Source organism: Macrobrachium rosenbergii, chromosome 41 (assembly GCF_040412425.1).
Source record: "Macrobrachium rosenbergii isolate ZJJX-2024 chromosome 41, ASM4041242v1, whole genome shotgun sequence".
Taxonomy (NCBI): domain Eukaryota; kingdom Metazoa; phylum Arthropoda; class Malacostraca; order Decapoda; family Palaemonidae; genus Macrobrachium; species Macrobrachium rosenbergii.
In genome coordinates, this window is record NC_089781.1 from 47,863,535 (window position 1) to 47,886,202 (window position 22,668).

At 32.8% G+C, this 22,668-nt stretch overlaps 1 protein-coding gene across 1 annotated transcript in view; it reads left to right on the top strand.

Annotated features, from left to right (window-relative positions):
• The window catches only part of Hmgs (hydroxymethylglutaryl-CoA synthase), a gene marked incomplete at its 5' end in the record, with an annotated part of 657,494 nt that overhangs the window by 274,124 nt on the left and 360,702 nt on the right, over positions 1 to 22,668 (top strand). The window contains 3 exons of the mRNA XM_067084337.1: positions 10,421 to 10,636; positions 15,512 to 15,524; positions 19,324 to 19,337. Coding sequence (XP_066940438.1) covers positions 10,421 to 10,636; positions 15,512 to 15,524; positions 19,324 to 19,337 — 243 coding nt within the window. The remainder of the gene's footprint in view (positions 1 to 10,420; positions 10,637 to 15,511; positions 15,525 to 19,323; positions 19,338 to 22,668) is intronic.

Sequence of the window (22,668 nt, forward strand, 5' to 3'; positions counted from 1 at the left end):
AAAAGATGATCTTGTGTCAAAATTCATCTGTCATTGGATACCATGAGCATCATAAGAATGTTTTTCTCTTCACAAAAGATGATCTTGTTTCAAAATTCATCTGTCATTGGATACCATGAGCATCCTTAGAAAATGTTTTCTCAAAATTCATCTGTCAAAAATGATCTTGTTGTCAAAATTCATCTGTCATTGGATACCATGAGCATTTTTCTAGAGAATGTTTTTCTTCACAAAAGATGATCTTGTGTCAAAATTCATCTGTCATTGGATACCATGAGCATTTTAGAGAATGTTTTTCATCTTCATGATTTTTCTTCATATCATTGGATACCATGAGCATCAAAAAGATGATCTTGTGTCAAAATTCATCTGTCATTGATACCATGAGCATTTGTAGAGAATGTTTTTCTCTTCACAAAGATGATCTTGTTTTTCAAATTCTTGTCATTTCTTGGTCTTCATCATGTTTTTCTCTTCACAAAAGATGATCTTGTCAAAATTCATCTGTCATTGGATACCATGAGCATCCTTAGAGAATGTTTTTTTTCACAAAAGATGATCTTGTGTCAAAAATTCATCTGTCATTGGATACCATGAGCATCCTTAGAGAATGTTTTTCTCTTCACAAAAGATGATCTTGTGTCAAAATTCATCTGTCATTCATCTGATCTTGTTTCAAAAATTCATTGGATTGGATACTGTGAGCATTTTCTCTTCACAAAAGATGATCTTATTTCAAAATTTTCATTGGATACCATTCATTTGTAAAATGTTTTTCTCTTCACAAAAGATGATCTTGTTTCAAAATTCATCTGTCATTGGATACCATGAGCATCCTTAGAGAATGTTTTCTCTTCACAAAAGATGATCTTGTGTCAAAATTCATCTGTCATTGGATACCATGAGCATCCTTGAAGAATGTTTTTTTCTTCACAAAAGATGATCTTGTTTCAAAATTCATCTTTCATTGGATACCATGAGCATTTGTAGAGAATGTTTTTTTCTTCACAGAAGATGATCTTGTTTCAAAATTCATCTGTAATTGGATACCATGAGCATCGTTAGAGAATGTTTTTCTCTTCACAAAAGATGATCTTGTTTCAAAATTCATCTGTCATTGGATACCATGAGCATCTCTTAGAAAGATGATCTTGTTTCAAATTTTTCTTGATCTTCACAAATGTTTCAAAATTCATCTGTCATTGGATACCATGAGCATCCTTAGAGAATGTTTTCTCTTCACAAAAGATGATCTTGTGTCAAAAATTCATCTGTCATTGGATACCATGAGCATCCTTAGAGAATGTTTTTCTCTTCACAAAAGATGATCTTGTGTCAAAATTCATCTGTCATTGGATACCATGAGCATCCTTAGAGAATGTCATTTCTTTTCACAAAAAGATGATCTTGTGTCAAAATTCATCTGTCATTGGATACCATGAGCATCCTTAGAGAATTTTTCTCTTCACAAAGATGATCTTGTTTAAAAATTCATCTGTCATTGGATACCATGAAATCCTTTAGAGAATGTTTTCTCTTCACAAAAGATGATCTTGTGTCAAAAATTCATCTGTCATTGGATACCATGAGCATCCTTGTAGAGAATGTTTTTCTTCTTCAAAAAGATGATCTTGTTTCAAAATTCATCTGTCATTGGATACCATGAGCATCCTTAGAGAATGTTTTTCTCTTCACAAAAGATGATCTTGTTTCAAAATTCATCTGTCATTGGATACCATGAGCATCCTTAGAGAATTTTTCTCTTCACAAAGATGATCTTGTTTAAAAATTCATCTGTCATTGGATACCATGAGCATCCTTAGAGAATGTTTTTCTCTTCACAAAAGATGATCTTGTGTCAAAATTCATCTGTCATTGGATACCATGAGCATCCTTAGAGAATGTTTTTTCTCTTCACAAAAGATGATCTTGTGTCAAAATTCATCTGTCATTGGATACCATGAGCATCCTTAGAGAATGTTTTCTCTTCACAAAAGATGATCTTGTGTCAAAATTCATCTGTCATTGGATACCATGAGCATCCTTAGAGAATGTTTTTCTCTTCACAAAAGATGATCTTGTTTCAAAATTCATCTGTCATTGGATACCATGAGCATGTTTTTATCTTATAAAATGATTTTCTCTTCATCTGTCATTGATGATCTGTTTTCTCAAAATTGATCTTGTGTCAAAATTCATGTCATTGGATACCATGAGCATTTGTTAGAGAATGTTTTTCTCTTCACAAAAGATGATCTTGTGTCAAAATTCATCTGTCATTGGATACCATGAGCATCCTGAGAGAATGTTTTCTTTTCACAAAAGATGATCTTGTTTCAAAATTCATCTGTCATTGGATACCATGAGCATCCTTAGAGAATGTTTTTCTTCACAAAAGATGATCTTGTTTCAAAATTCATCTGTCAAAATGAGCATGTTTTTCTTTTCACAAAAGATGATCTTGTTTCAAATTCTTGTTTTCTCTTCACAAAAGATTTGTCAAAATTCATCTGTCATTGGATACCATGAGCATCCATTGTTTTTCTCTTCACAAAAGATGATCTTGTGTCAAAATTCATACCATGAGCATCCTTAGAGAATGTTTTTTTTCTTCACAAAAGATGATCTTGTTTCAAAATTCATCTGTCATTGGATACCATGAGCATCCTTAGAGAATGTTTTTTCTTTCACAAAAGATGATCTTGTTTCAAAATTCATCTGTCATTGGATACCATGAGCATCCTTAGAGAATGTTTTCTCTTCAAAAAATATGATCTTGTTTCAAAATTCATCTGTCATTGGATACCATGAGCATCCTTAGAGAATGTTTTCTCTTCACAAAAGATGATCTTGTGTCAAAATTCATCTGTCATTGGATACCATGAGCATCCTTAGAGAATGTTTTCTCTTCACAAAAGATGATCTTGTTTCAAAATTCATCTGTCATTGGATACCATGATCCTTAGAGAATGTTTTTCTCTTCACAAAAGATGATCTTGTTTCAAAATTCATCTGTCATTGGATACCATGAGCATTTGTAGAAAGATGATCTTGTGTCAAAATTCATCTGTCATTGGATACCATGAGCATCCTTAGAGAATGTTTTTCTTCACAAAAGATGATCTTGTGTCAAAATTCATCTGTCATTGGATACCATGAGCATCCTTAGAGAATGTTTTTCTTCTTCAAAAAGATGATCTTGTTTCAAAATTCATCTGTCATTGGATACCATGAGCATTTGTAGAGAATGATGATTTGTGTCTTCACAAAAGATGATCTTGTCTTGTCAAAATTCATCTGTCATTGGATACCATGAGCATCCTTAAGAATGTTTTTTCTCTTCACAAAAGATGTGATCTTGTGTCAAAATTCATCTGTCATTGGATACCATGAGCATCCTTAGAGAATGATTTTCTTTTCACAAAAAATGATCTTGTGTCAAAATTCATCTGTCATTGGATACCATGAGAATCCTTAGAGAATGATTTTCTCTTCACAAAAGATGATTTTGTTTCAAAATTCATCTGTCATTGGATACCATGAGCATCCTTCACAAAATGATTTGTTTCTCTTCACAAAATGATGATTTCTTCAAAAAGATGATCTTGTGTCAAAATTCATCTGTCATTGGATACCATGAGCATCCTTAGAGAATGTTTTCTCTTCACAAAAGATGATCTTGTGTCAAAATTCATCTGTCATTGGATACCATGAGCATCCTTAGAGAATGTTTTTTTCTCTTCACAAAAGATCTTGTGTCAAAATTCATCTGTCATTGGATACCATGAGCATCCTAGAGAAAAAAAGATGATCTTGTGTCAAAATTCATGTCATTGGATACCATGAGCATCCTTAAAGAATGTTTTCTCTTCACAAAGATGATCTTGTTTCAAAATTCATCTGTCATTGGATACCATGAGCATCCTTAGAAATGTTTTTTCTCTTCACAAAAGATTATCTTGTTTCAAAATTCATCTGTCATTGGATACCATGAGCATCATAAGAATGTTTTTCTTCTTCTTCACAAAAGATGATCTTGTGTCAAATATTTTCTCTTCACAAAAAATGATCTTGTTTCAAAATTCATCTGTCATTGGATACCATGAGCATTTTAGAGAATGTTTTTCTCTTCACAAAAGATGATCTTGTTTCAAAATTCATCTGTCATTGGATACCATGAGCATCCTTAGAGAATGTTTTTCTCTTCACAAAAGATGATCTTGTGTCAAAATTCATCTGTCATTGGATACCATGAGCATCCTTAGAGAATGTTTTTCTCTTCACAAAAGATGATCTTGTTTCAAAATTCATCTGTCATTGGATACCATGACCATCCTTAAGAATGTTTTCAATTCACAAAAGATGACCTTGTGTCAAAATTCATCTGTCATTGGATACCATGAGATGATTTTTTTCTCTTCACAAAAGATGATCTTGTGTCAAAATTCATCTGTCATTGGATACCATGAGCATCCTTAAGAATGAAAAAGATGATCTTGTCAAAATCTTCACAAAAGATGATTTTTTGTGATCTTGTGTCAAAATTCATCTGTCATTGGATACCATGAGCATCCTTAGAGAATATTTTTCTCTTCACAAAAGATGATCTTGTTTCAAAATTCATCTGTCATTGGATACCATGAGCATCCTTAGAGAAGGGTTTTCTCTTCACAAAAGATGATCTTGTGTCAAAATTCATCTGTCATTGGATACCATGAGCATCCTTAGAGAATGTTTTTCTCTTCACAAAAGATGATCTTGTGTCAAAATTCATCTGTCATTGGATACCATGAGCATCCTTAGAGAATGTTTTTCTTTCTTCAAAAGATGATCTTGTGTCAAAATTCATCTGTCATTGGATACCATGAGCATCCTGTAGAGAATGTTTTCTCTTCACAAAAGATGATCTTGTGTTCAAAATTCATCTGTCATTGGATACCATCTTGAAAATTCATCCATTGGATACCATAGAGAATGTTTTCTTTTCACAAAAGATGATCTTGTGTCAAAATTCATCTGTCATTGGATACCATGAGCATCCTTAAGAATGTTTTTCTCTTCACAAAAAATGATCTTGTGTCAAAATTCATCTGTCATTGGATACCATGAGCATTTGTAGAAATGATTTTCTCTTCACAAAAGATGATCTTGTGTCAAAATTCATCTGTCATTGGATAAAAGATGATTTTCTCTTCACAAAAGATGATCTTGTGTCAAAATTCATCTGTCATTGGATACCATGAGCATCTCTTCACAAGATCTTGAAAATTCATTTTGGATACCATCTTCACAAACAAAAGATGATCTTGTGTCAAAATTCATGTCATTGGATACATTGGATACTCTTTCATGATCTTGTTTCAAAATTCATCTGTCATTGGAGAATCCTTAAAATTTTTCTCTTCACAAAAGATGATCTTGTGTTAAAATTCATCTGTCATTGGATACCATGAGCATCATTAGAGAATGTTCGTGAAAATTCATCTGTCATTGGAAAAAGCATTTTCTCTTCATGAGCAAAAGATGATCTTGTGTCAAAATTCATCTGTCATTGGATACCATGAGCATTTGTAGAAAAGAATGTTTTCATCTGTCATTCAGCATCCTTATAGAATGTTTTCTCTTCAAAAAGATGATCTTGTGTCAAAATTCATCTGTCATTGGATACCATGAGCATCCTTAGAGAATGTTTTTTCTTCACAAAAGATGATCTTGTGTCAAAATTCATCTGTCATTGGATACCATGAGCATTTGTAGAGAATGTTTTCTCTCTTCACAAAGATGATCTTGTGTCAAAATTCATCTGTCATTGGATACCATGAGCATCCTTAGAGAATATTTTCTCTTCATGAAAAGATGATCTTGTTTCAAAATTCATCTCTCATTGGATACAAAAGAAATGATCTTGTGTCAAAAATTCATCTGTCATTGGATACCATGAGCATCCTTAGAGAATGTTTTTCTCTTCACAAAAGATGATCTTGTGTCAAAATTCATCTGTCATTGGATACCATGAGCATCCTTAGAGAATGTTTTCTCTTCACAAAAAGATGATCTTGTGTCAAAATTCATCTGTCATTGGATACCATGAGCATCATTAGAGAATTTTCTCTTCACAAAGATGATCTTGTGTCAAATTCATCTGTCATTGGATACCATGAGCATTTGTAGAGAATTTTTTCTCTTCACAAAAGATGATCTTGTGTCAAAATTCATCTGTCATTGGATACCATGAGCATCCTTAGAGAATGTTTTTCTCTTCACAAAAGATGATCTTGTGTCAAAATTCATCTGTCATTGGATACATTGAATTTTTCTCATCACAAAAGATGATCTTGTGTCAAAATTCATTTGTCATTGGGTACCATGAGCATTTGTAGAGAATGGTTTTCTCTTCACGAAAGATGATCTTGTGTCAAAATTCATATCATTGGATACCATGAGCATCCTTAGAGAATTTTTCTCTTCACAAATATGACTTGTGTCAAAATTCATCTGTCATTGGATACCATGAGCATTTGTAGAGAATGTTTTTCTCTTCACAAAAGATGATCTTGTGTCAAAATTCATCTGTCATTGGATACCATGAGCATCCTTAGAGAATGTTTTTCTCTTCACAAAAGATGATCTTGTGTCAAAATTCATCTGTCATTGGATACCACCATGAGCATTTGTAGAGAATGTTTTTCTTGTTCACAAAAGATGATCTTGTGTCAAAATTCATCTGTCATTGGATACCATGAGCATTTGTAGAGAATGTTTTTCTCTTCACAAAAGATGATCTTGTGTCAAATTCATCTGTCATTGGGATACCATGAGCATTTGTAGAGAATGTTTTTCTCTTCACAAAAGATGATCTTGTTTCAAAATTCATCTGTTATTGGATACCATGAGCATCCTTAGAGAATTTTTCTCTTCACAAAATATGACTTGTGTCAAAATTCATCTGTCATTGGATACCATGAGCATTTGTAGAGAATGTTTTTTCTCTTCACAAAATGATATGATTGTGTCAAATGTCATTGGATACCATGAGCATTTGTAGAGAATGTTTTTCTCTTCACAAAAGATGATCTTGTGTCAAAATTCATCTGTCATTGGATACCATGAGCATCCTTAGAGAATGTTTTTCTCTTCACAAAAGATGATCTTGTGTCAAAATTCATCTGTCATTGGATACCATGAGCATTTGTAGAGAATGTTTTTCTCTTCACAAAAGATGATCTTGTGTCAAAATTCATCTGTCATTGGATACCATGAGCATCCTAGAGAATGTTTTTTCTTCACAAAAGATGATCTTGTGTCAAAATTCTGTCTGGATCATTGGCATACCATGATCTTGCATTCCTTAGGATAGAGCATTTGTTTTTCTCTTCACAAAAGATGATCTTGTGTCAAAATTCATCTGTCATTGGATACCATGAGCAGCATCTCTTAGAAAGATGATCTTGTTTCAAAAATTCATCTGTCATTTTACTTCTTCAGAAGGGTTTTCAAAAGATGATCTTGTGTCAAAATTCATCTGTCATTGGATACCATGAGCATCCTTAGAGAGAATGTTTTCTCTTCACAAAAGATGATCTTGTTTCAAAATTCATCTGTCATTGGATACCATCCTTAGAGAAGAGAGCATCCTTAGAGAATCTTGTTTTCATCTGTCTTCACAAAAGATGATCTTGTTTCAAAATTCATCTGTCATTGGATACCATGAGCATCCTTAGAGAATGTTTTTTCTCTTCACAAAAGATGATCTTGTGTCAAAATTCATCTGTCATTGGATACCATGAGCATCCTCAGAGAATGTTTTCTCTTCACAAAAGATGATCTTGTTTCAAAATTCATCTGTCATTGGATACCATGATCCTTATTTTTCTCTTCACAAAAGATGATCTTGTTCAAAATTCATCTGTCATTGGATACCATGAATATCCTTAGAGAGTTTTTCTCTTCACAAAAGATGATCTTGTTTCAAAATTCATCTGTCATTGGATACCATGAGATAATCCTTCAGAAAAGATGATCTTGTTTCAAAATTCATATGTCATTGGATACCAAAGCATCATTAGAGAACGTTTTCTCTTCACAAAAGATGATCTTGTGTCAAAATTCATCTGTCATTGGATACCATGAGCATCCTTAGAGAATGTTTTTCTATTCACAAAAGATGATCTTGTTTCAAAATTCATCTGTCATTGGATACCATGAGCTTCATTTGTAGAGAATGTTTTTCTCTTCACAAAGATGGATTTTGAAAATTCCTCTGTCATTGGATACAAAATCTGTTTTCTCTTCACAAAAGGTGATCTTGTGTCAAAATTCATCTGTCATTGGATACCATGAGCATCCTTAGAGAATATTTTTCTCTTCAGAAAAGATGATTTTGTTTCAAAATTCATCTGTCATCAGATACCATGAGCATCCTTAGAGAAGGTTTTTCTCTTCACAAAAGATGATCTTGTGTCAAAATTCATCTGCCATTGGATACCATGAGCATCCGTAGAGAATGTTTTTCTCTTCGCAAAAGATGATCTTGTGTCAAAATTCATCTGTCATTGCATACCATGAATATCCTTAGAGAATGTTTTTTCTTCACAAAAGATGATCTTGTATCAAAATCATCTGTAATTCGATGCCATGAGCATCTGTAGAGAAAGTTTTTTCATCACAAAAGATGACCATGTCCCAAAATTCATGTCATTCGATACTGTGAGCATATGCAGAGAATGTTTTTTATAACAAAGGAAGACCTTCCAAAATCAATCGGCCATTTTATACCATGAGCATCCTTTGAGACTATCTTTTCATCACAAACAATGACCTTGTTCCAAGATTCGTCTGTCATTGGATACCATGAGCATCTGTAGAGAATGTTTTTGTATCACCGAAGATGACCTTGTTCCAAAATGTGTCCGTCATTGGATGCCATGAGCATCCTCAGAGTAAGTTTTTTCATCACAACTGGTGACCTTGTTCCAAAATTCACCTGACCTTGGATACCGTGACCACCTGTAGAGAATGTTTTTTCATTGCAGAAGATGACCCTGTTCCAAAACCCATGTGTTATTGGATACCTTAGGCATCTCTAGAAAATGTTTTTCCATCACAAAAGACGAGTTCTAAAATTCATCTGTCTTTGGATACTGTTAGCATTCATAAAGAATGTTTTTTCACCACAGAAGAAGACCTTATACCACAATTCATGTCATTGGATATCATGAGCATCCATAGAGAATGTTTTTTCATCCCACAAGATGACCTTGTCCCAAAATTTATGCCATTGGATACCGTAAGCATCCTTAGAGAATCTTTTTTCATCACAAACAATGAACTTGTTCCAATTTTCAACCATCAGTAGATAATGTTGCCAAACAATGCAAGGGTGTCTTCTTGATGTCGTTTGGTAAGAAGAGTTTTCATGGCTGGAATGTGGTGATATATTCCAATGTCATGCAATCTGTCCCGGATCACTTGAATTCTATCTTGAATTGTTATCTCCTTCCTTATTGCTGGAGCATTGGTAAGGGGAGTTCTGTGTACCATGTCTGTGATCAGCTGATTTTTATGGCAAGTTGTGTGGCACTGTTTTCCACTCCTGTGAAGATTCTTGACATTTCTGCTTTCCCTCTCTTATTATGTCCACATATACACAGTTCTTATGCTCATACCACCCTGCTGTGGAATTTCTCTGGCCTTGTGTAAATTTACAATTGATTCTCTGACAGAGATGTTAATGTTTGTGGGTCGATGTTTCATTGCGATAAACTTAGTTCAACTAATTTATGTTGAATGGTTTGTTTTCCTGCCCTACATGATAATTGACGTCATGACAAACAGAGAAACTTGAATAAGGAGGCAGTATCATTGCTTTTTTTTTTTTTTAGATTGGAACGAATATTTCTAATTTAATTACTTTTGTCTTAAAACTATCTGAATGCAATAGTAAAATAAATGCTCACAGTTATTCAGATTTTAAATATCAAAGTGCTTCGCACTTAAATTCTTTAATTTCATGGAAAGATAGTTTTAGGTTATTTCATGTTATTTTTATGCCACTTTTATATATTGTTTATATGCATAGTAATCTTATTCTGATTGTAAAGTTTGGTTTCTGTTTAATTTTAAAGGAAAAAATATCTTTTGGTGAACAAAATTCACTGAAAACTCTGCCAGAATTCTCCAGAACTACTACACCCAAAAAGATATTCCCTTTGCAAAAGATCATAGTGGTTGCAAACTTAGTCAGTTCAATTTTACTCTGTAGGTAACCCAAAGATTTTATGTTCTTCATGTTAGTGATTAGTGATTAAATTCTCGATCTAGTATCAAGCTATGAAATTTTATTAATATAATTTGCCTTTCCTTATAGTTTATTGTGAGGTTTGATAATCTTATAACTGGCATAAAAATCTTTATGTTTTAGGTTATGAAAATATTGGCCGCCTTGAAGTTGGAACAGAGACTATCATCGACAAGTCTAAGAGTGTGAAGAGTGTCCTGATGCAGCTTTTTGAAGAGTCAGGCAACACTGATGTTGAAGGAATTGATACTACCAATGCTTGTTATGGTGGAACAGCAGCGCTTATTAATGCTCTGAATTGGGTGGAGTCAAGTTCTTGGGACGGTAAGTTAAATTTATGTTTGTGACAAAAAGTAGTTGCTTAAATTCAAATTACAATACTGTTCCATTGTACTTTATGTTAACAATATTTCATTGTGTAAGTTGTTTGTCATTGGCATTGTATTTTTAATCACACAATGCCTATTTGATGTTAAACAATGCAGTGTATCTACCTTTAATTCATTGTTTTACAGTATTACTCTTTTTGTTGCTTTCCTTTGTGATGTGATGTGTCAAGATAGTTTAAGGGAAAGTTCCATTATTTGTATAAAACAGTTGGGAAATTTTAGCTTATTGCCTTTTACATTTTCTTGTATGAGAAATAATTTTTTTTATGTAATAATAGGTACTAATTTTCAAATAATAATAATAATAATAATAATAATAATAATAATAATAATAATAATAATAATAATAATAATAATAATAATAATAATAATAATAAAAAACTGTAATTACAAAATTTGTATGTGAATATTTTCTAGAGGCTGTGCAGCATTGTCAACCATTGGGGGGCAGTTTTTCAAATTTTTTTAAAACATATATATCATAAATCTTTGGTGCCTGCATCCCTGGTCTGGGTGTCGGATAATGTCGAGTTTTGGTTAACAGCGATCTGGGTAATTGAGGAATTACTGTGTTATTATTATGAATATTATTATCACTATTGTTATCACTAACTGTTAGGTAGAGCTGATGAGTATTTTTATATTTTATTTCAAGTACCTACTGTAAATATGGTCCTAAGCTGAAGTAAAGGATATTATTATTATTATTATTATTATTATTATTATTATTATTATTATTATTATTATTATTATTATTATTATTATTATTATTATTATTATTATTATTATTAAACCAAACAAAAACTTCTTTCAGTTTTCTTCTGAAGATGGAAAGAGAAACCCACAAGAATCTAGTGTATAACTTGTTTACTGGTAAATATTTTACATATTACTTTGATCTCGAGTACTTTCAGGTCCTAACTGTGACCCTTTTTCAAGAGATGAGGTAGCCTAGTCAGGCTGGTTCAAGGCCCAGCAATCTTCTGGAACTTCTTCTCCCTGTGCTGTCATTTATATGATGGCTGTCCTGGTTTCCATTCTCTTGAGAGTTGTTAAACTACTCCTGTTGGTCTGATATCCTGATCTGATGGTCAGTGGTATTAATCCTTGTGGTATGTGAGTGGTCACCATTGGTCTGTTGGGCAGGAGACCTAACCTCCAGGTCAGAAGGGTCGATCTTAGCTTCTTTTAATATTAAAGATCGGCTTATGGGATCTTCTGAGGTAAATCCTTTGTTTCCTTCTATCACTTTAATCTGTCTGATGAGTGCCCCTTCCATCAGAGTACATGAAATACAGAAAACAAGAAAATAGTTTCCCTCCCTTATATGCCTAAAATGAAACAAATTACATAAAAAATGAAAGAAATTAAATATAAATTTGTGTATACCTTTGACAACACCGTAAAAAACAAAGTATGTAAAAATAAATTGGTAGGAGAAGATAGTAATGCAGTTGATGTAGGGGGAGTATACATAATTAATTACAACAATTGTGGAGACAAATATGTGGGTGAAACAGGTAGGGGAATAAGGACTAGAATCCAAGAACACAGGAGGGCAGTACAACTCAACTCACAGGGGAGTGCTATAGCTAGGCATTGTTGGGAAAAGGACCATGGGATGGATTTTAAAAACAGTAAGCTTATATACAAAAGCAATAACATCAGTCATGGGAGGGTAGTGGAAGGGGCACTCATCAGGCAGATTAAAGTGATAGAAGAAAACAAAGGATTTACCTCAGAAGATCCCATAAGCTGATCTTTAATATTAATTATATAAAAGTAACAGATATACATTGAAAGTCTTAGTATTAATAGCATTGGAAATTGATTATATCAAACCTTTATTGAATAAAATATCTGCTCAATTCAAGAAAAAAGTTGTTAGTAATAGGAAGTCATCTTGGGATAATTACGTTTCCAATTTCTCAAATGACTGTTAAACAAATGTGGGATAGATTTCAAAAAATTAATGGCAAATATAGTAGATCACCTAGATCCCCAGTATTACATAATGGAGAAAGAATTCATGATTTAAAAGAAATATCAAATATAATAGGTCGCCACCTAGAATCAATAAGTAATAGCTTGAATTTAGATGAACATTTTCGAAATAGAAAAAGGAATGAAGAAAAAATTATAATTAATTTTGAAACAAGTCAACAACTATACTACAATGTCCCATGTACATTAGAAGAATTTGATGCTGCATTAAAATGTTGTAGTAACTCTGCCCCAGGAAAAGATAATATCTCTTTTGAACTTCTTATACATCTTAACATTAAAGCCAAAGAATACTCATTGAAATTTTATAATCACCTGTGGAAAAAGAAACTACTTCCCAAAGCATAGAAACATGCTATAGTAATTCCTGTACCCAAAACTGGCAAAGATCCAACATCAGTAAATAATTGTAGACCTATATCACTAACTAGTTGTCTTTGTAAACTCATGGAAAAAATGGTAAATAATAGACTCATATGGTATTTAGAGAAAAATAAAGTTCTAGCAGCCACTCAGTCTGGAAGTAGGAAAAATCATTCAACTTTAAACTCACTAACATCACTAGAAGATCAAATAAAAAGAGGATTTGTACAAAAGAAAATCACTGTTGCAGTCTTATTTGACATTCAGAAAGCTTATGATACAACATGGAGACATTTAGTAATAAAAGCTCTATATGACATAAATCTAAGGGGTGAACTCCCAATTTTCATACGAAATTTCCTAACAGAAAGAACATTTCAGACTAGAATTGAAACAGTATTATCGGAAACATTTGAAATAAGAGAAGGTATCCCTCAAGGAAGCGTACTAAGCAGCACATTATTTACACTAGCTATCAATAATATAGTTAAAACACTTCCAAAAGATGTAAACAACAGCTTATATGTTGATGATTTTGCCATTTTTTACACTTCAAGCAACTTGCGCCACATCCAAAGAATCTTAAATATCTCCATAAATAAAATTAAACAAAGGGCATTATCTGTTGGATTTAAATTTTCTGATGAAAAAATGCAAGCAGTAGCATTTTACAGGGATAAACGTTGGCTCAGAAACGAAGGTATAGTTCTTACCATGAATAACACTCCCATCCAATTTTATCCAGAAGTCAAACTCTTAGGCCTATATTTTGACAATCATTTGAACTGGAAGGCCCATGTAAGACATACCAAAGCAAAGGCCTTAAAATCTTTAAATACATTAAAAAAATTAGCTCACACTTCATGGGGTGCTGACAGAGATATTTTATTGAAACCTTATAAGGCTACAGTTCTACCAATATTAGAATATGGCTGTCCAATTTATAGTTCTGCTAGTGAGACTATTCTCAAAATGCTAGATCCAGCACATCATCTTGGGATTCGGTTAGCCACCGGAGCATTCAACTCATCACCAGTCCAATCCTTGATTGTAGAAAGTGGAGAAATGCCACTATCTTATAAATTCAAAATAACAATGATGTGCAGAGGTTTAAAAATTATAAATAGTCCAGCAAAAACCAAAAATTTATTTAAAAAACCAGATTGTTTCTGGAATACAAAAATTACCCCAGCCTTCCCTTTTAGAGCTAATAGATTATTTATTAACAGTGATCTTTATAATTTAGATTTTACAATTTTAACAAAATAATGCCTCCATGGATGATGAGTGCTCCCCAGATATGTAACAAACCATGTACAATACCAGTTAATAAATTGAATAATCCACTTGCTATGAAACTATATGCTCTGGAACATATCAAGGTACACAGTAATAATCATTTATATACTGATGGTTCCAAAGATGATATGGGAGTTGGACTCGCTGTTTACGGAAACAATATAAAGAGCCAGGCCTCTTTACATAACAAAGCATCAGTGTTCATTGCTGAATTACTAGCAATAAAAACAGCATTAACAACTATATATGAAAACCAGTTTAATGAAGTAACCATCTTTAGCGATTCACTAAGTTCAATAAATGCAATAAACTCTTATACTCCAAAAAATAAAATTGTAAATGAAATTAGACATACATTACATGAAATGAAAATGCAAAAGATATCTGTTACTCTATGCTGGATACCATCTCACATAGGATTAGAAGGCAATGAAAAAGCAGACACCTATGCAAAAGAAGCTACAACACTCCCAATATCAGCAGAATTATTACCATTAGAAGATTATACTACATACAGTAAAGCGGTGATTAAGAAGAAATGGCACAATAACTGGAGGGAAAGCAATCTTAACAATAAATTAAGAGAAATAAAAGAAACTGTAGACCCGTGGCCATCATCCTATCAGAATTGCCACAAGTTTTCAGTAATGTTGACACGGCTAAGAATTGGTCACACTAAACTGACACATGGTTACTTGATGAGTAACCCCCATGCCCCTATACCTGTGTGCTAAATATGTAATGTACAAATAACAATAAAGCATATTTTAAAGGTATGTCCAAAATATAGAATCCAAAGAGACATTTTATTTAGAGGATATTCCTTTAAAGATATACGATAAAATATAAGATTCATAGAATAATTTATAATATATTCCTAATTAACTTAATTAGTTCTCAGATTAACATATGTTGCTAGTTTTAATTAAATTCTTAGAGAATTTAAATAGCTTGTCTAATCCTTCGGGCCAGCCCTAGGAGAGTTAATATTAACTCAGTGGTCTGGTTAAACTAACGTTAAAAAAAAAAAAAAACGTACAAAAATACCACTGTTCCCCTGTGCATATCTCACACATTTCTTATGCTGTTCAATTCTTTTTTCCAGTGCTTTCCCTGTTGTCACAAGACTTACATGGAATTTTATATACACACCCTTTAGTATTGTCAGGGGAGTTCTTGATAAGTACATTTTTCATTGTTTTATTATTCTTAAATGCGACATTGACACCAAAATTCTTAAGAAGATGGGGGATATCTTTCATATTATTATTATTATTATTATTATAAGGCAGTACAAGCAAATTTTTTGTGTTGTAAGGTTCTTTCTGGCTTTGATACATAGTCGTTTTTGCCTCTTCAAATGCACTGTTTAATACACTGTCAGGATATTTCAATTTCTTGCCTGCATTCCTAATCTTATCTATTTCATCATCAATATATTCAGGGCTACATACCCGTAATGCTCTTAAAAACAGATGAAAACACTGATTTTTTAACCTTATTGCTTTGTCCAGAATTGAAATGCCCATAAGAAGAAATATTAGTGGGTTTTCTATACATACTATATTTAAACCCACTACTATTTCTTCGTATGAGGACATCCATTTTCCATTTCCATAGTGAATTTAATTGATGGTACTAGTTGATTTAACTTGGCAGATTTGTGTATGGCCAGGGAACCATGATGTAAATAACGCTTTTAACAAGTTAAATCAATTAGTACCATCAATTAAATTCACTATGAAAATGGAAAATGATAGTTGCTTACCCTTTTTGGACTATGTATCAAAACTGGAAAGAATCTTACAACAAAAAATTTGCTTGTACTGCCTTATAATAATAATATGAAAGATATCCCCCATCTTCTTAAGAATTTTGGTGTCAATGTCGCATTTAAGAATAATAAAAAAATGAAAAATGTACTTATCAAGAACTCCCCTGACAATACTAAAGGGTGTGTATATAAAATTCCATGTAAGTCTTGTGACAACGGGGAAAGCACTGAAAAAAGAATTGAACCGCATAAGAAATGTGTGAGATATGCACAGGGGAACAGTGGTATTTTTGTACATGTTAGTGAGAACAATCATGCTATCAACTGGGAAGGGGCAAAAAGGATTGTATATTCTAATAATGCACTGGACAGGAATATCATTGAATCTAGCTTTATAAAAGAAAGTTACAACCATAATATGAATATTAGTCAAGGGATGTATAAACTTGATCCTTTAATATAAAAAAAAAAATGTAAATTGTTTAAACTTTAAGGTAGGCAGTAGAGATGTGTATGAAAATAGGATTATCATATTTGTAAACAGTACGGGGGCAGTAGTGCTAATGAGTTTCCAAACCCCGCCTCCCTGACACCTGTCAGGTGTGGATCTGAGGTCGCCTATGGTCGGCATGTTTATCAGTATTGTCCCCTGAGAGTATATTGTGATTTTTAGCCAAATGAGTTTTGAAGGCCACTCCTACCTTGACACCGGCCTGTGGCTAGATATGTAGTCTCTAACGGTTGTCCCTCTCAACTTGGGACCACCTTGACGTGGTGAGGGGCTCTTGAACCCCAGGATTCTGTTCCGGGTTTAAGTCCAAGAGTCCCATATGGCATTATATATTTGTTTGGATTAAATTATGTTGAATTTTCCACTGTTACTAAAATTTATTAGACCTGATAAATAGGAAAAGATATCATAGCTGGGAATGGGATTATATCTGAAGCTAAATAGTGAGAACTGTGGTAGGACCATCGACTGCCCGATAATGTTCAGACCTGAGAGTTATCAGATTGATAGCTCAAAGGCGGAACTATTTTTAGGGCTAGACCATGGATTCCAGGGGGGTCTGGTTCTAGGGATAGGACTCTTGGCATTCTATCCGGTTTGCCCATGATATGATTAGGGTGGGGACGATTGTATTCTGGAAATACTCTCAGTCCTAGCAAGCGGGTTTGGCTTACACTTGGGCCACTCTAATCATGTTGAGCCATCCCCTATGGGGTAGGGTAGGGAGCGGACATTTGGGAGTCTGTTCTCACTTGTGCCTTTGGTGGAAGAATAAACCCCATGAAAGGCTGATGATATCTTTATAAGGTTTTCAGTTTTTTTTTTCTATTTTACTTCAATCGTAATGCTCAGTTGTGTTAAAGATTTAAGTACCCCTGGACCCTTTGATGGTAGCAACTTGGCACAGTTGACAACTGCAGGAACCTCTGACCTCTCTGGAAAAATCAGGAAAAAATACAAACGTAATTACACTGGAGCCCTATGCTCCAATGAAAAACAAACAAAAAAAACCCAAATATCTTGACCCAACCTTGACCCACTTCGACTCCCTCTTTGGGAGTGGAAGTTGGTCAAGATTCCTGACCTTAGAAACGGAGAAAAAAATATCAGCATTGAAATTAGAAAACTTCCTATTGAATCGACATTCAACTACTGAAATGTCATTCAGACAAGTAAAAGAACAGATGTGGTTGATAGAAACCTCCACAAGAAATCAATCAGAAAATTACTTAAATATAAAAAATATTGACAATGTAAAAGTACATGTTAAAAAACATGACAATATGACAGTGTACAGGGTACCATAGTACTCCCTGATAATGATGAACCAGTAGAAAAGAAAATATTGTTAGATTCCCTTAGAAAAAGGTACAACAATGTACAAGATTGCGCAATTTGAAGGCCATGAATTACCCTTAAAAATAAAAATCTTGGGCCAAAGCAGAGAACTGAGACCGTATGTTCCGAGACCACTACAGTGCCAAAACTGTAGTATGTATGGACGTACAAGGAAAAACTGCCATAATACATCTGTATGTGCATACTGTGGATCTGACAAACATGCCACACGGTGGAGGTGTGGTAAACAAAATGCGTGAACTGTGGACAAAATCACCATGCAAGATCTAAGGAGTGTATGTATTATATATACAATACAGAATTAAAATTACTTCAAGAAAGGACAGGAATGCCTGTAAAAGAGGCCAAATTAGAATTAAAGGTTAGAGGAATGCAAGATCCCGTTAAGAAACGAACTTTTTCTACAGTAATAAGATCAAACAATGAAACAAAAATAGAAATAAATAAGTATAACAAGACCCTGATAGAACAATCTCAAAGAAAAATAACCACTTGGCAAGGAGAAACTAATACAGCAAAGGACCAAGAAATGTGTACAAATCTTTGCTCAAATTCATTTGAGATATTAAGAGAAATGGACTCACTACAAGGCAATACAAGCACCAAAGAAGTATTAGAAGATAGTTATGATGAATTAAAAACTAAAGAAAAAAAAGAGGCCTTTAGAGAGAACTCCACCCAAGACCAACAAAAAACCAACTATTATTAGAGATACATCCATTAACCCTTAAACGCCGACTGGATGTATTGTAAGTCGACTAAAATTGTCTGTCGGGTGACGAGTGGACGTACGTACTGTATGTCAACTACAAAAAATTTCAACCTTCGGTCAACTTTGACTCGACCAAAATGGTCGCAAAACGCAATTGTAAGCTAAAACTCTGACATTCTAGTAATATTCAATCATTTACCTTCATTTTGCAACAATTGGAAGTCTCTAGCACAATATTTCGATTTATGGTGAATTTTTGAAAAAAAACTTTTTCCTTACGTCCGCGCGGTAACTCGGCCGAAAATTTAAGAAATTCTTTTGTCATTTTGTCGTAATTTTTGCACCGTTTTATATTAGCCGTTACATAAAGTTTTATATATGAAAATGTGTGCAATTTCATGTAAAATACAGCAAAAAACAACCCATGGTTGTAGCTTTTATCAGTTTTGAAATATTTTCACATAAATCATGGTAAGTGCCAAAATTTCAATCTTCTGTCAACTTTGATTCGACCTAAATGATCGAAAAACGCAATTGTAAGCTAAAACTCTTACATTCTAGTAATATTCAATCATTTACCTTCATTTTGCAACAAATTGGAAGTCTCTAGCACAGTATTTCGATTTATGGTGAATTTTCGAAAAAAAAAATTTTCCTTACGTCCGCACGCGATAACTCAGCCGAATATCTCAGAAATTCTTTCGTCACTTTGTCGTAATGTTTGCACTGTTTTATATTAGTTGTTACATAAAGTTTTATATATGAAAATGTGCACAATTTCAAATCACGATAAGTGCCAAAATTTCAACCTTCGGTCAACTTTGACGCGACCGAAATGGTCGAAAAACGCAATTGTAAGGTAAAACACTTACATTCTAGTAATATTCAATCATTTACCTTCATTTGGCAACAAATTGGAAGTCTCTAGCACAATATTTCGATTTATGGTGAATTAAAAAAAAAACTTTTTCCTTACGTCCGCGCGCGGTAACTTGGCCGAACATCTCAGAAATTCTTTTGTCACTTTGTCGTAATGTTTGCACCATTTTATATTAGTCGTTACATAAAGTTTTATATATGAAAATGTGCGCAATTTCATGTAGAATACAACTAAAAATAACTCATGGTTGTAGCTTTTATCAGTTTTGAAATATTTTCTTATAAATCACGATAAGTGCCAAAATTTCAACCTTCGGTCAACTTTGACTTGACCGAAATGGTCGAAAAACGCAATTGTAAGGTAAAACACTTACATTCTAGTAATATTCAATCATTTACTTTCATTTTCCGAACAAATGGGAGTCTCTAGCACAATATTTCGATTTATGGTGAATTTTTGAAAAAATTTTTTCCTTATGTCCGCGCGGTAACTCGGTCGAACATCTCAGAAATTCTTTTGTCACTTTGTCGTAATGTTTGCACCGTTTTATATTAGTCGTTACATAAAGTTTTATATATGAAAATGTGCGCAATTTCATGTAGAATACAACAGAAAATAACTCATGATTGTAGCTTTTATCAATTTTGAAATATTTTTATATAAATCACGATAAATAGAAAAAATTTGACCTTCGGTCAACTTTAACTTGACCGAAATGGTCGAAAACTGTAATTGTAAGCTAAAACATTTACAGTCTAGTAATATTCAATCAATTACCTTCATTTTGCAACAAACGGGAAGTCTCTTGCACAATATTTCGATTTATGGTGAATTTTTTAAAAACTTTTTTTTTTACGTCCGCACGTTACGAATTCATGCATCATTTTGTGATAATATTTTCTCTGTGTTGCTTTGATCGTTTTACAATTTGTTATATACCAAAATCATTGCAATTTAGTGTAAAATACAAAAAAAAAAAATAACTCATTAGCTTTAACCGTTTTGTTCACAGTACGATTTGTATACAATTATATATGAAATTTTTTTTTGCGCTGTCATATATTTCAATATTTATATATGATAATGATATTTTTCATTTCTGATGGTTGCATACTAAACTTCAGGCAATGACAAAAAAAAGGAGCCAAAAATTTTTTGAAAAAAACTTTTTTTCTGCTTCGGCGCTAACTTCCGAACGCCGCTGGCATACGGCAGACACTTGTAAATAGGGCTCGGCATTTAAGGGTTAAAATAAAAGCAGGAGACCCCAAGAAAGAACAAAAACCAAAAAATAAGAATTTACCTTTGTCTCCTAAAGTAATAATAAAACCAATTGAAACAGATACGCAGAACATCAAAGAAATAGTAGAGGAACAAACCATTGACAAGAATGATTATGTGATGGGAGAAGAGATTAAATCACCAACAATAGGTGCAGCAAGAGTAAATGAAAAAATGACACGAAAACACATGTGGATGTAATGAATGTTTCATTGAACTGTGCAACAAAAACGAAAGCATAACAAAGGATAGTTTAACAAACGCTATACAGAATTTTATAAGATACAGAAATAAAGAAGCTACTAGTTTAGACACTCACGAAGAAAAACAAATAAATATTGTAAATACGATTTTAGAAAAAATGCAAATTAACGATCCACAAAAAGAAAATAACTCTTGAACACACATAATGTTGTACTTTCAATAATTATATTATACAATGGAACATAAATGGTCTACAGACCAGATTACATTTGGGAGAAATACAACGATTACTAAAGGAATATGAGCCAATGATACTATGTTTACAACATGTCAACAAAACAATATCAACAATACTTAAATATACCTTAGTATCTACATTTAGAGAAGAAGAAGGAAATTTAGGTACTGCTATATATGTACATAACAAAGTATGTTATGACAGAGTACCTGTAAATTTTACTGACTTGCAAATATCAAGTATTAAAATACGAATAAAAAACGATAATTACATAATTTATCATTTATATAACCAACCTAATAAAAGTTACGACATTGATAAACTTAAAGATTTACTTAACAATACCAAGGAACCTACATTAATAGTAGGTGATTTTAATGCTCACAACCCAATATGGGACTGTCATTGTACAAACTCAAATAGAACAGGTAGTAAAATAGAAGAGTTCATGGATTCCAACGACATGTGCTGTATAAATGATGAAATTAGCACATATTTTTCAAAAGCACGTGGAACATTTTCCACAGTAGACTTAACTTTATGTACAAGCATAGTTGACAGATTGGATTGGAATACAGTTGATGACTTGCACACCAGTGATCATTTCCCAATATTAATTTCCTTATTGCAAAATAATCCTGCAAAACATGTCCCTCACTATAACATTTATAAAGCAGATTGGGAGCGATATGAAATGCACACCAGAAATATCCCACAATTTGAATATTTAAAAGACCATAATGAAACTAATAAATTTCGTGTTGATTTCATTAAAAATGCTGCAGATAAAGCAATACCAAAGTCAAAACCTCATCCAACAAAACACAAAGTTCCTTGGTGGTCTGATGAGTTAACAGAATTAATAAATATAAAACACTCAGTAGGGAGACGATTAGATAATTTGAATAGAAAGTTCAATAAAATGAATAAAAAATTACTGATATTAGAAAGAACTTTACAAAAAATGACTCTATTATTACTAGAAATTGATGCATTAAAACCTGTATACAACAAAATATCTGCAAAATTTAAAAAAGAAGTAATACAAGGAAGAATCATTTCATGGAGGAAATACATATCAGATCTCTCTAATAATACTCCCATACAAAAAATATGGGAAAATTTCAGGAAAATAAATGGTACCCATGTCAAACCACCCAGACATGCCATATTAAAAGATGGGAAAAGAACACTTGATCCAAAAGAAATAAGTAATATAATGGGAGAAAATTTAGCAAATGTAAGTAGTGATAAGAATTTAGATGAACACTTCCGCACAAAAAAAATAAAATAGAATTAATAACAATAAATTATGAAATAATAGAAGATATATATTATAATAGAAAATTTAGTATGT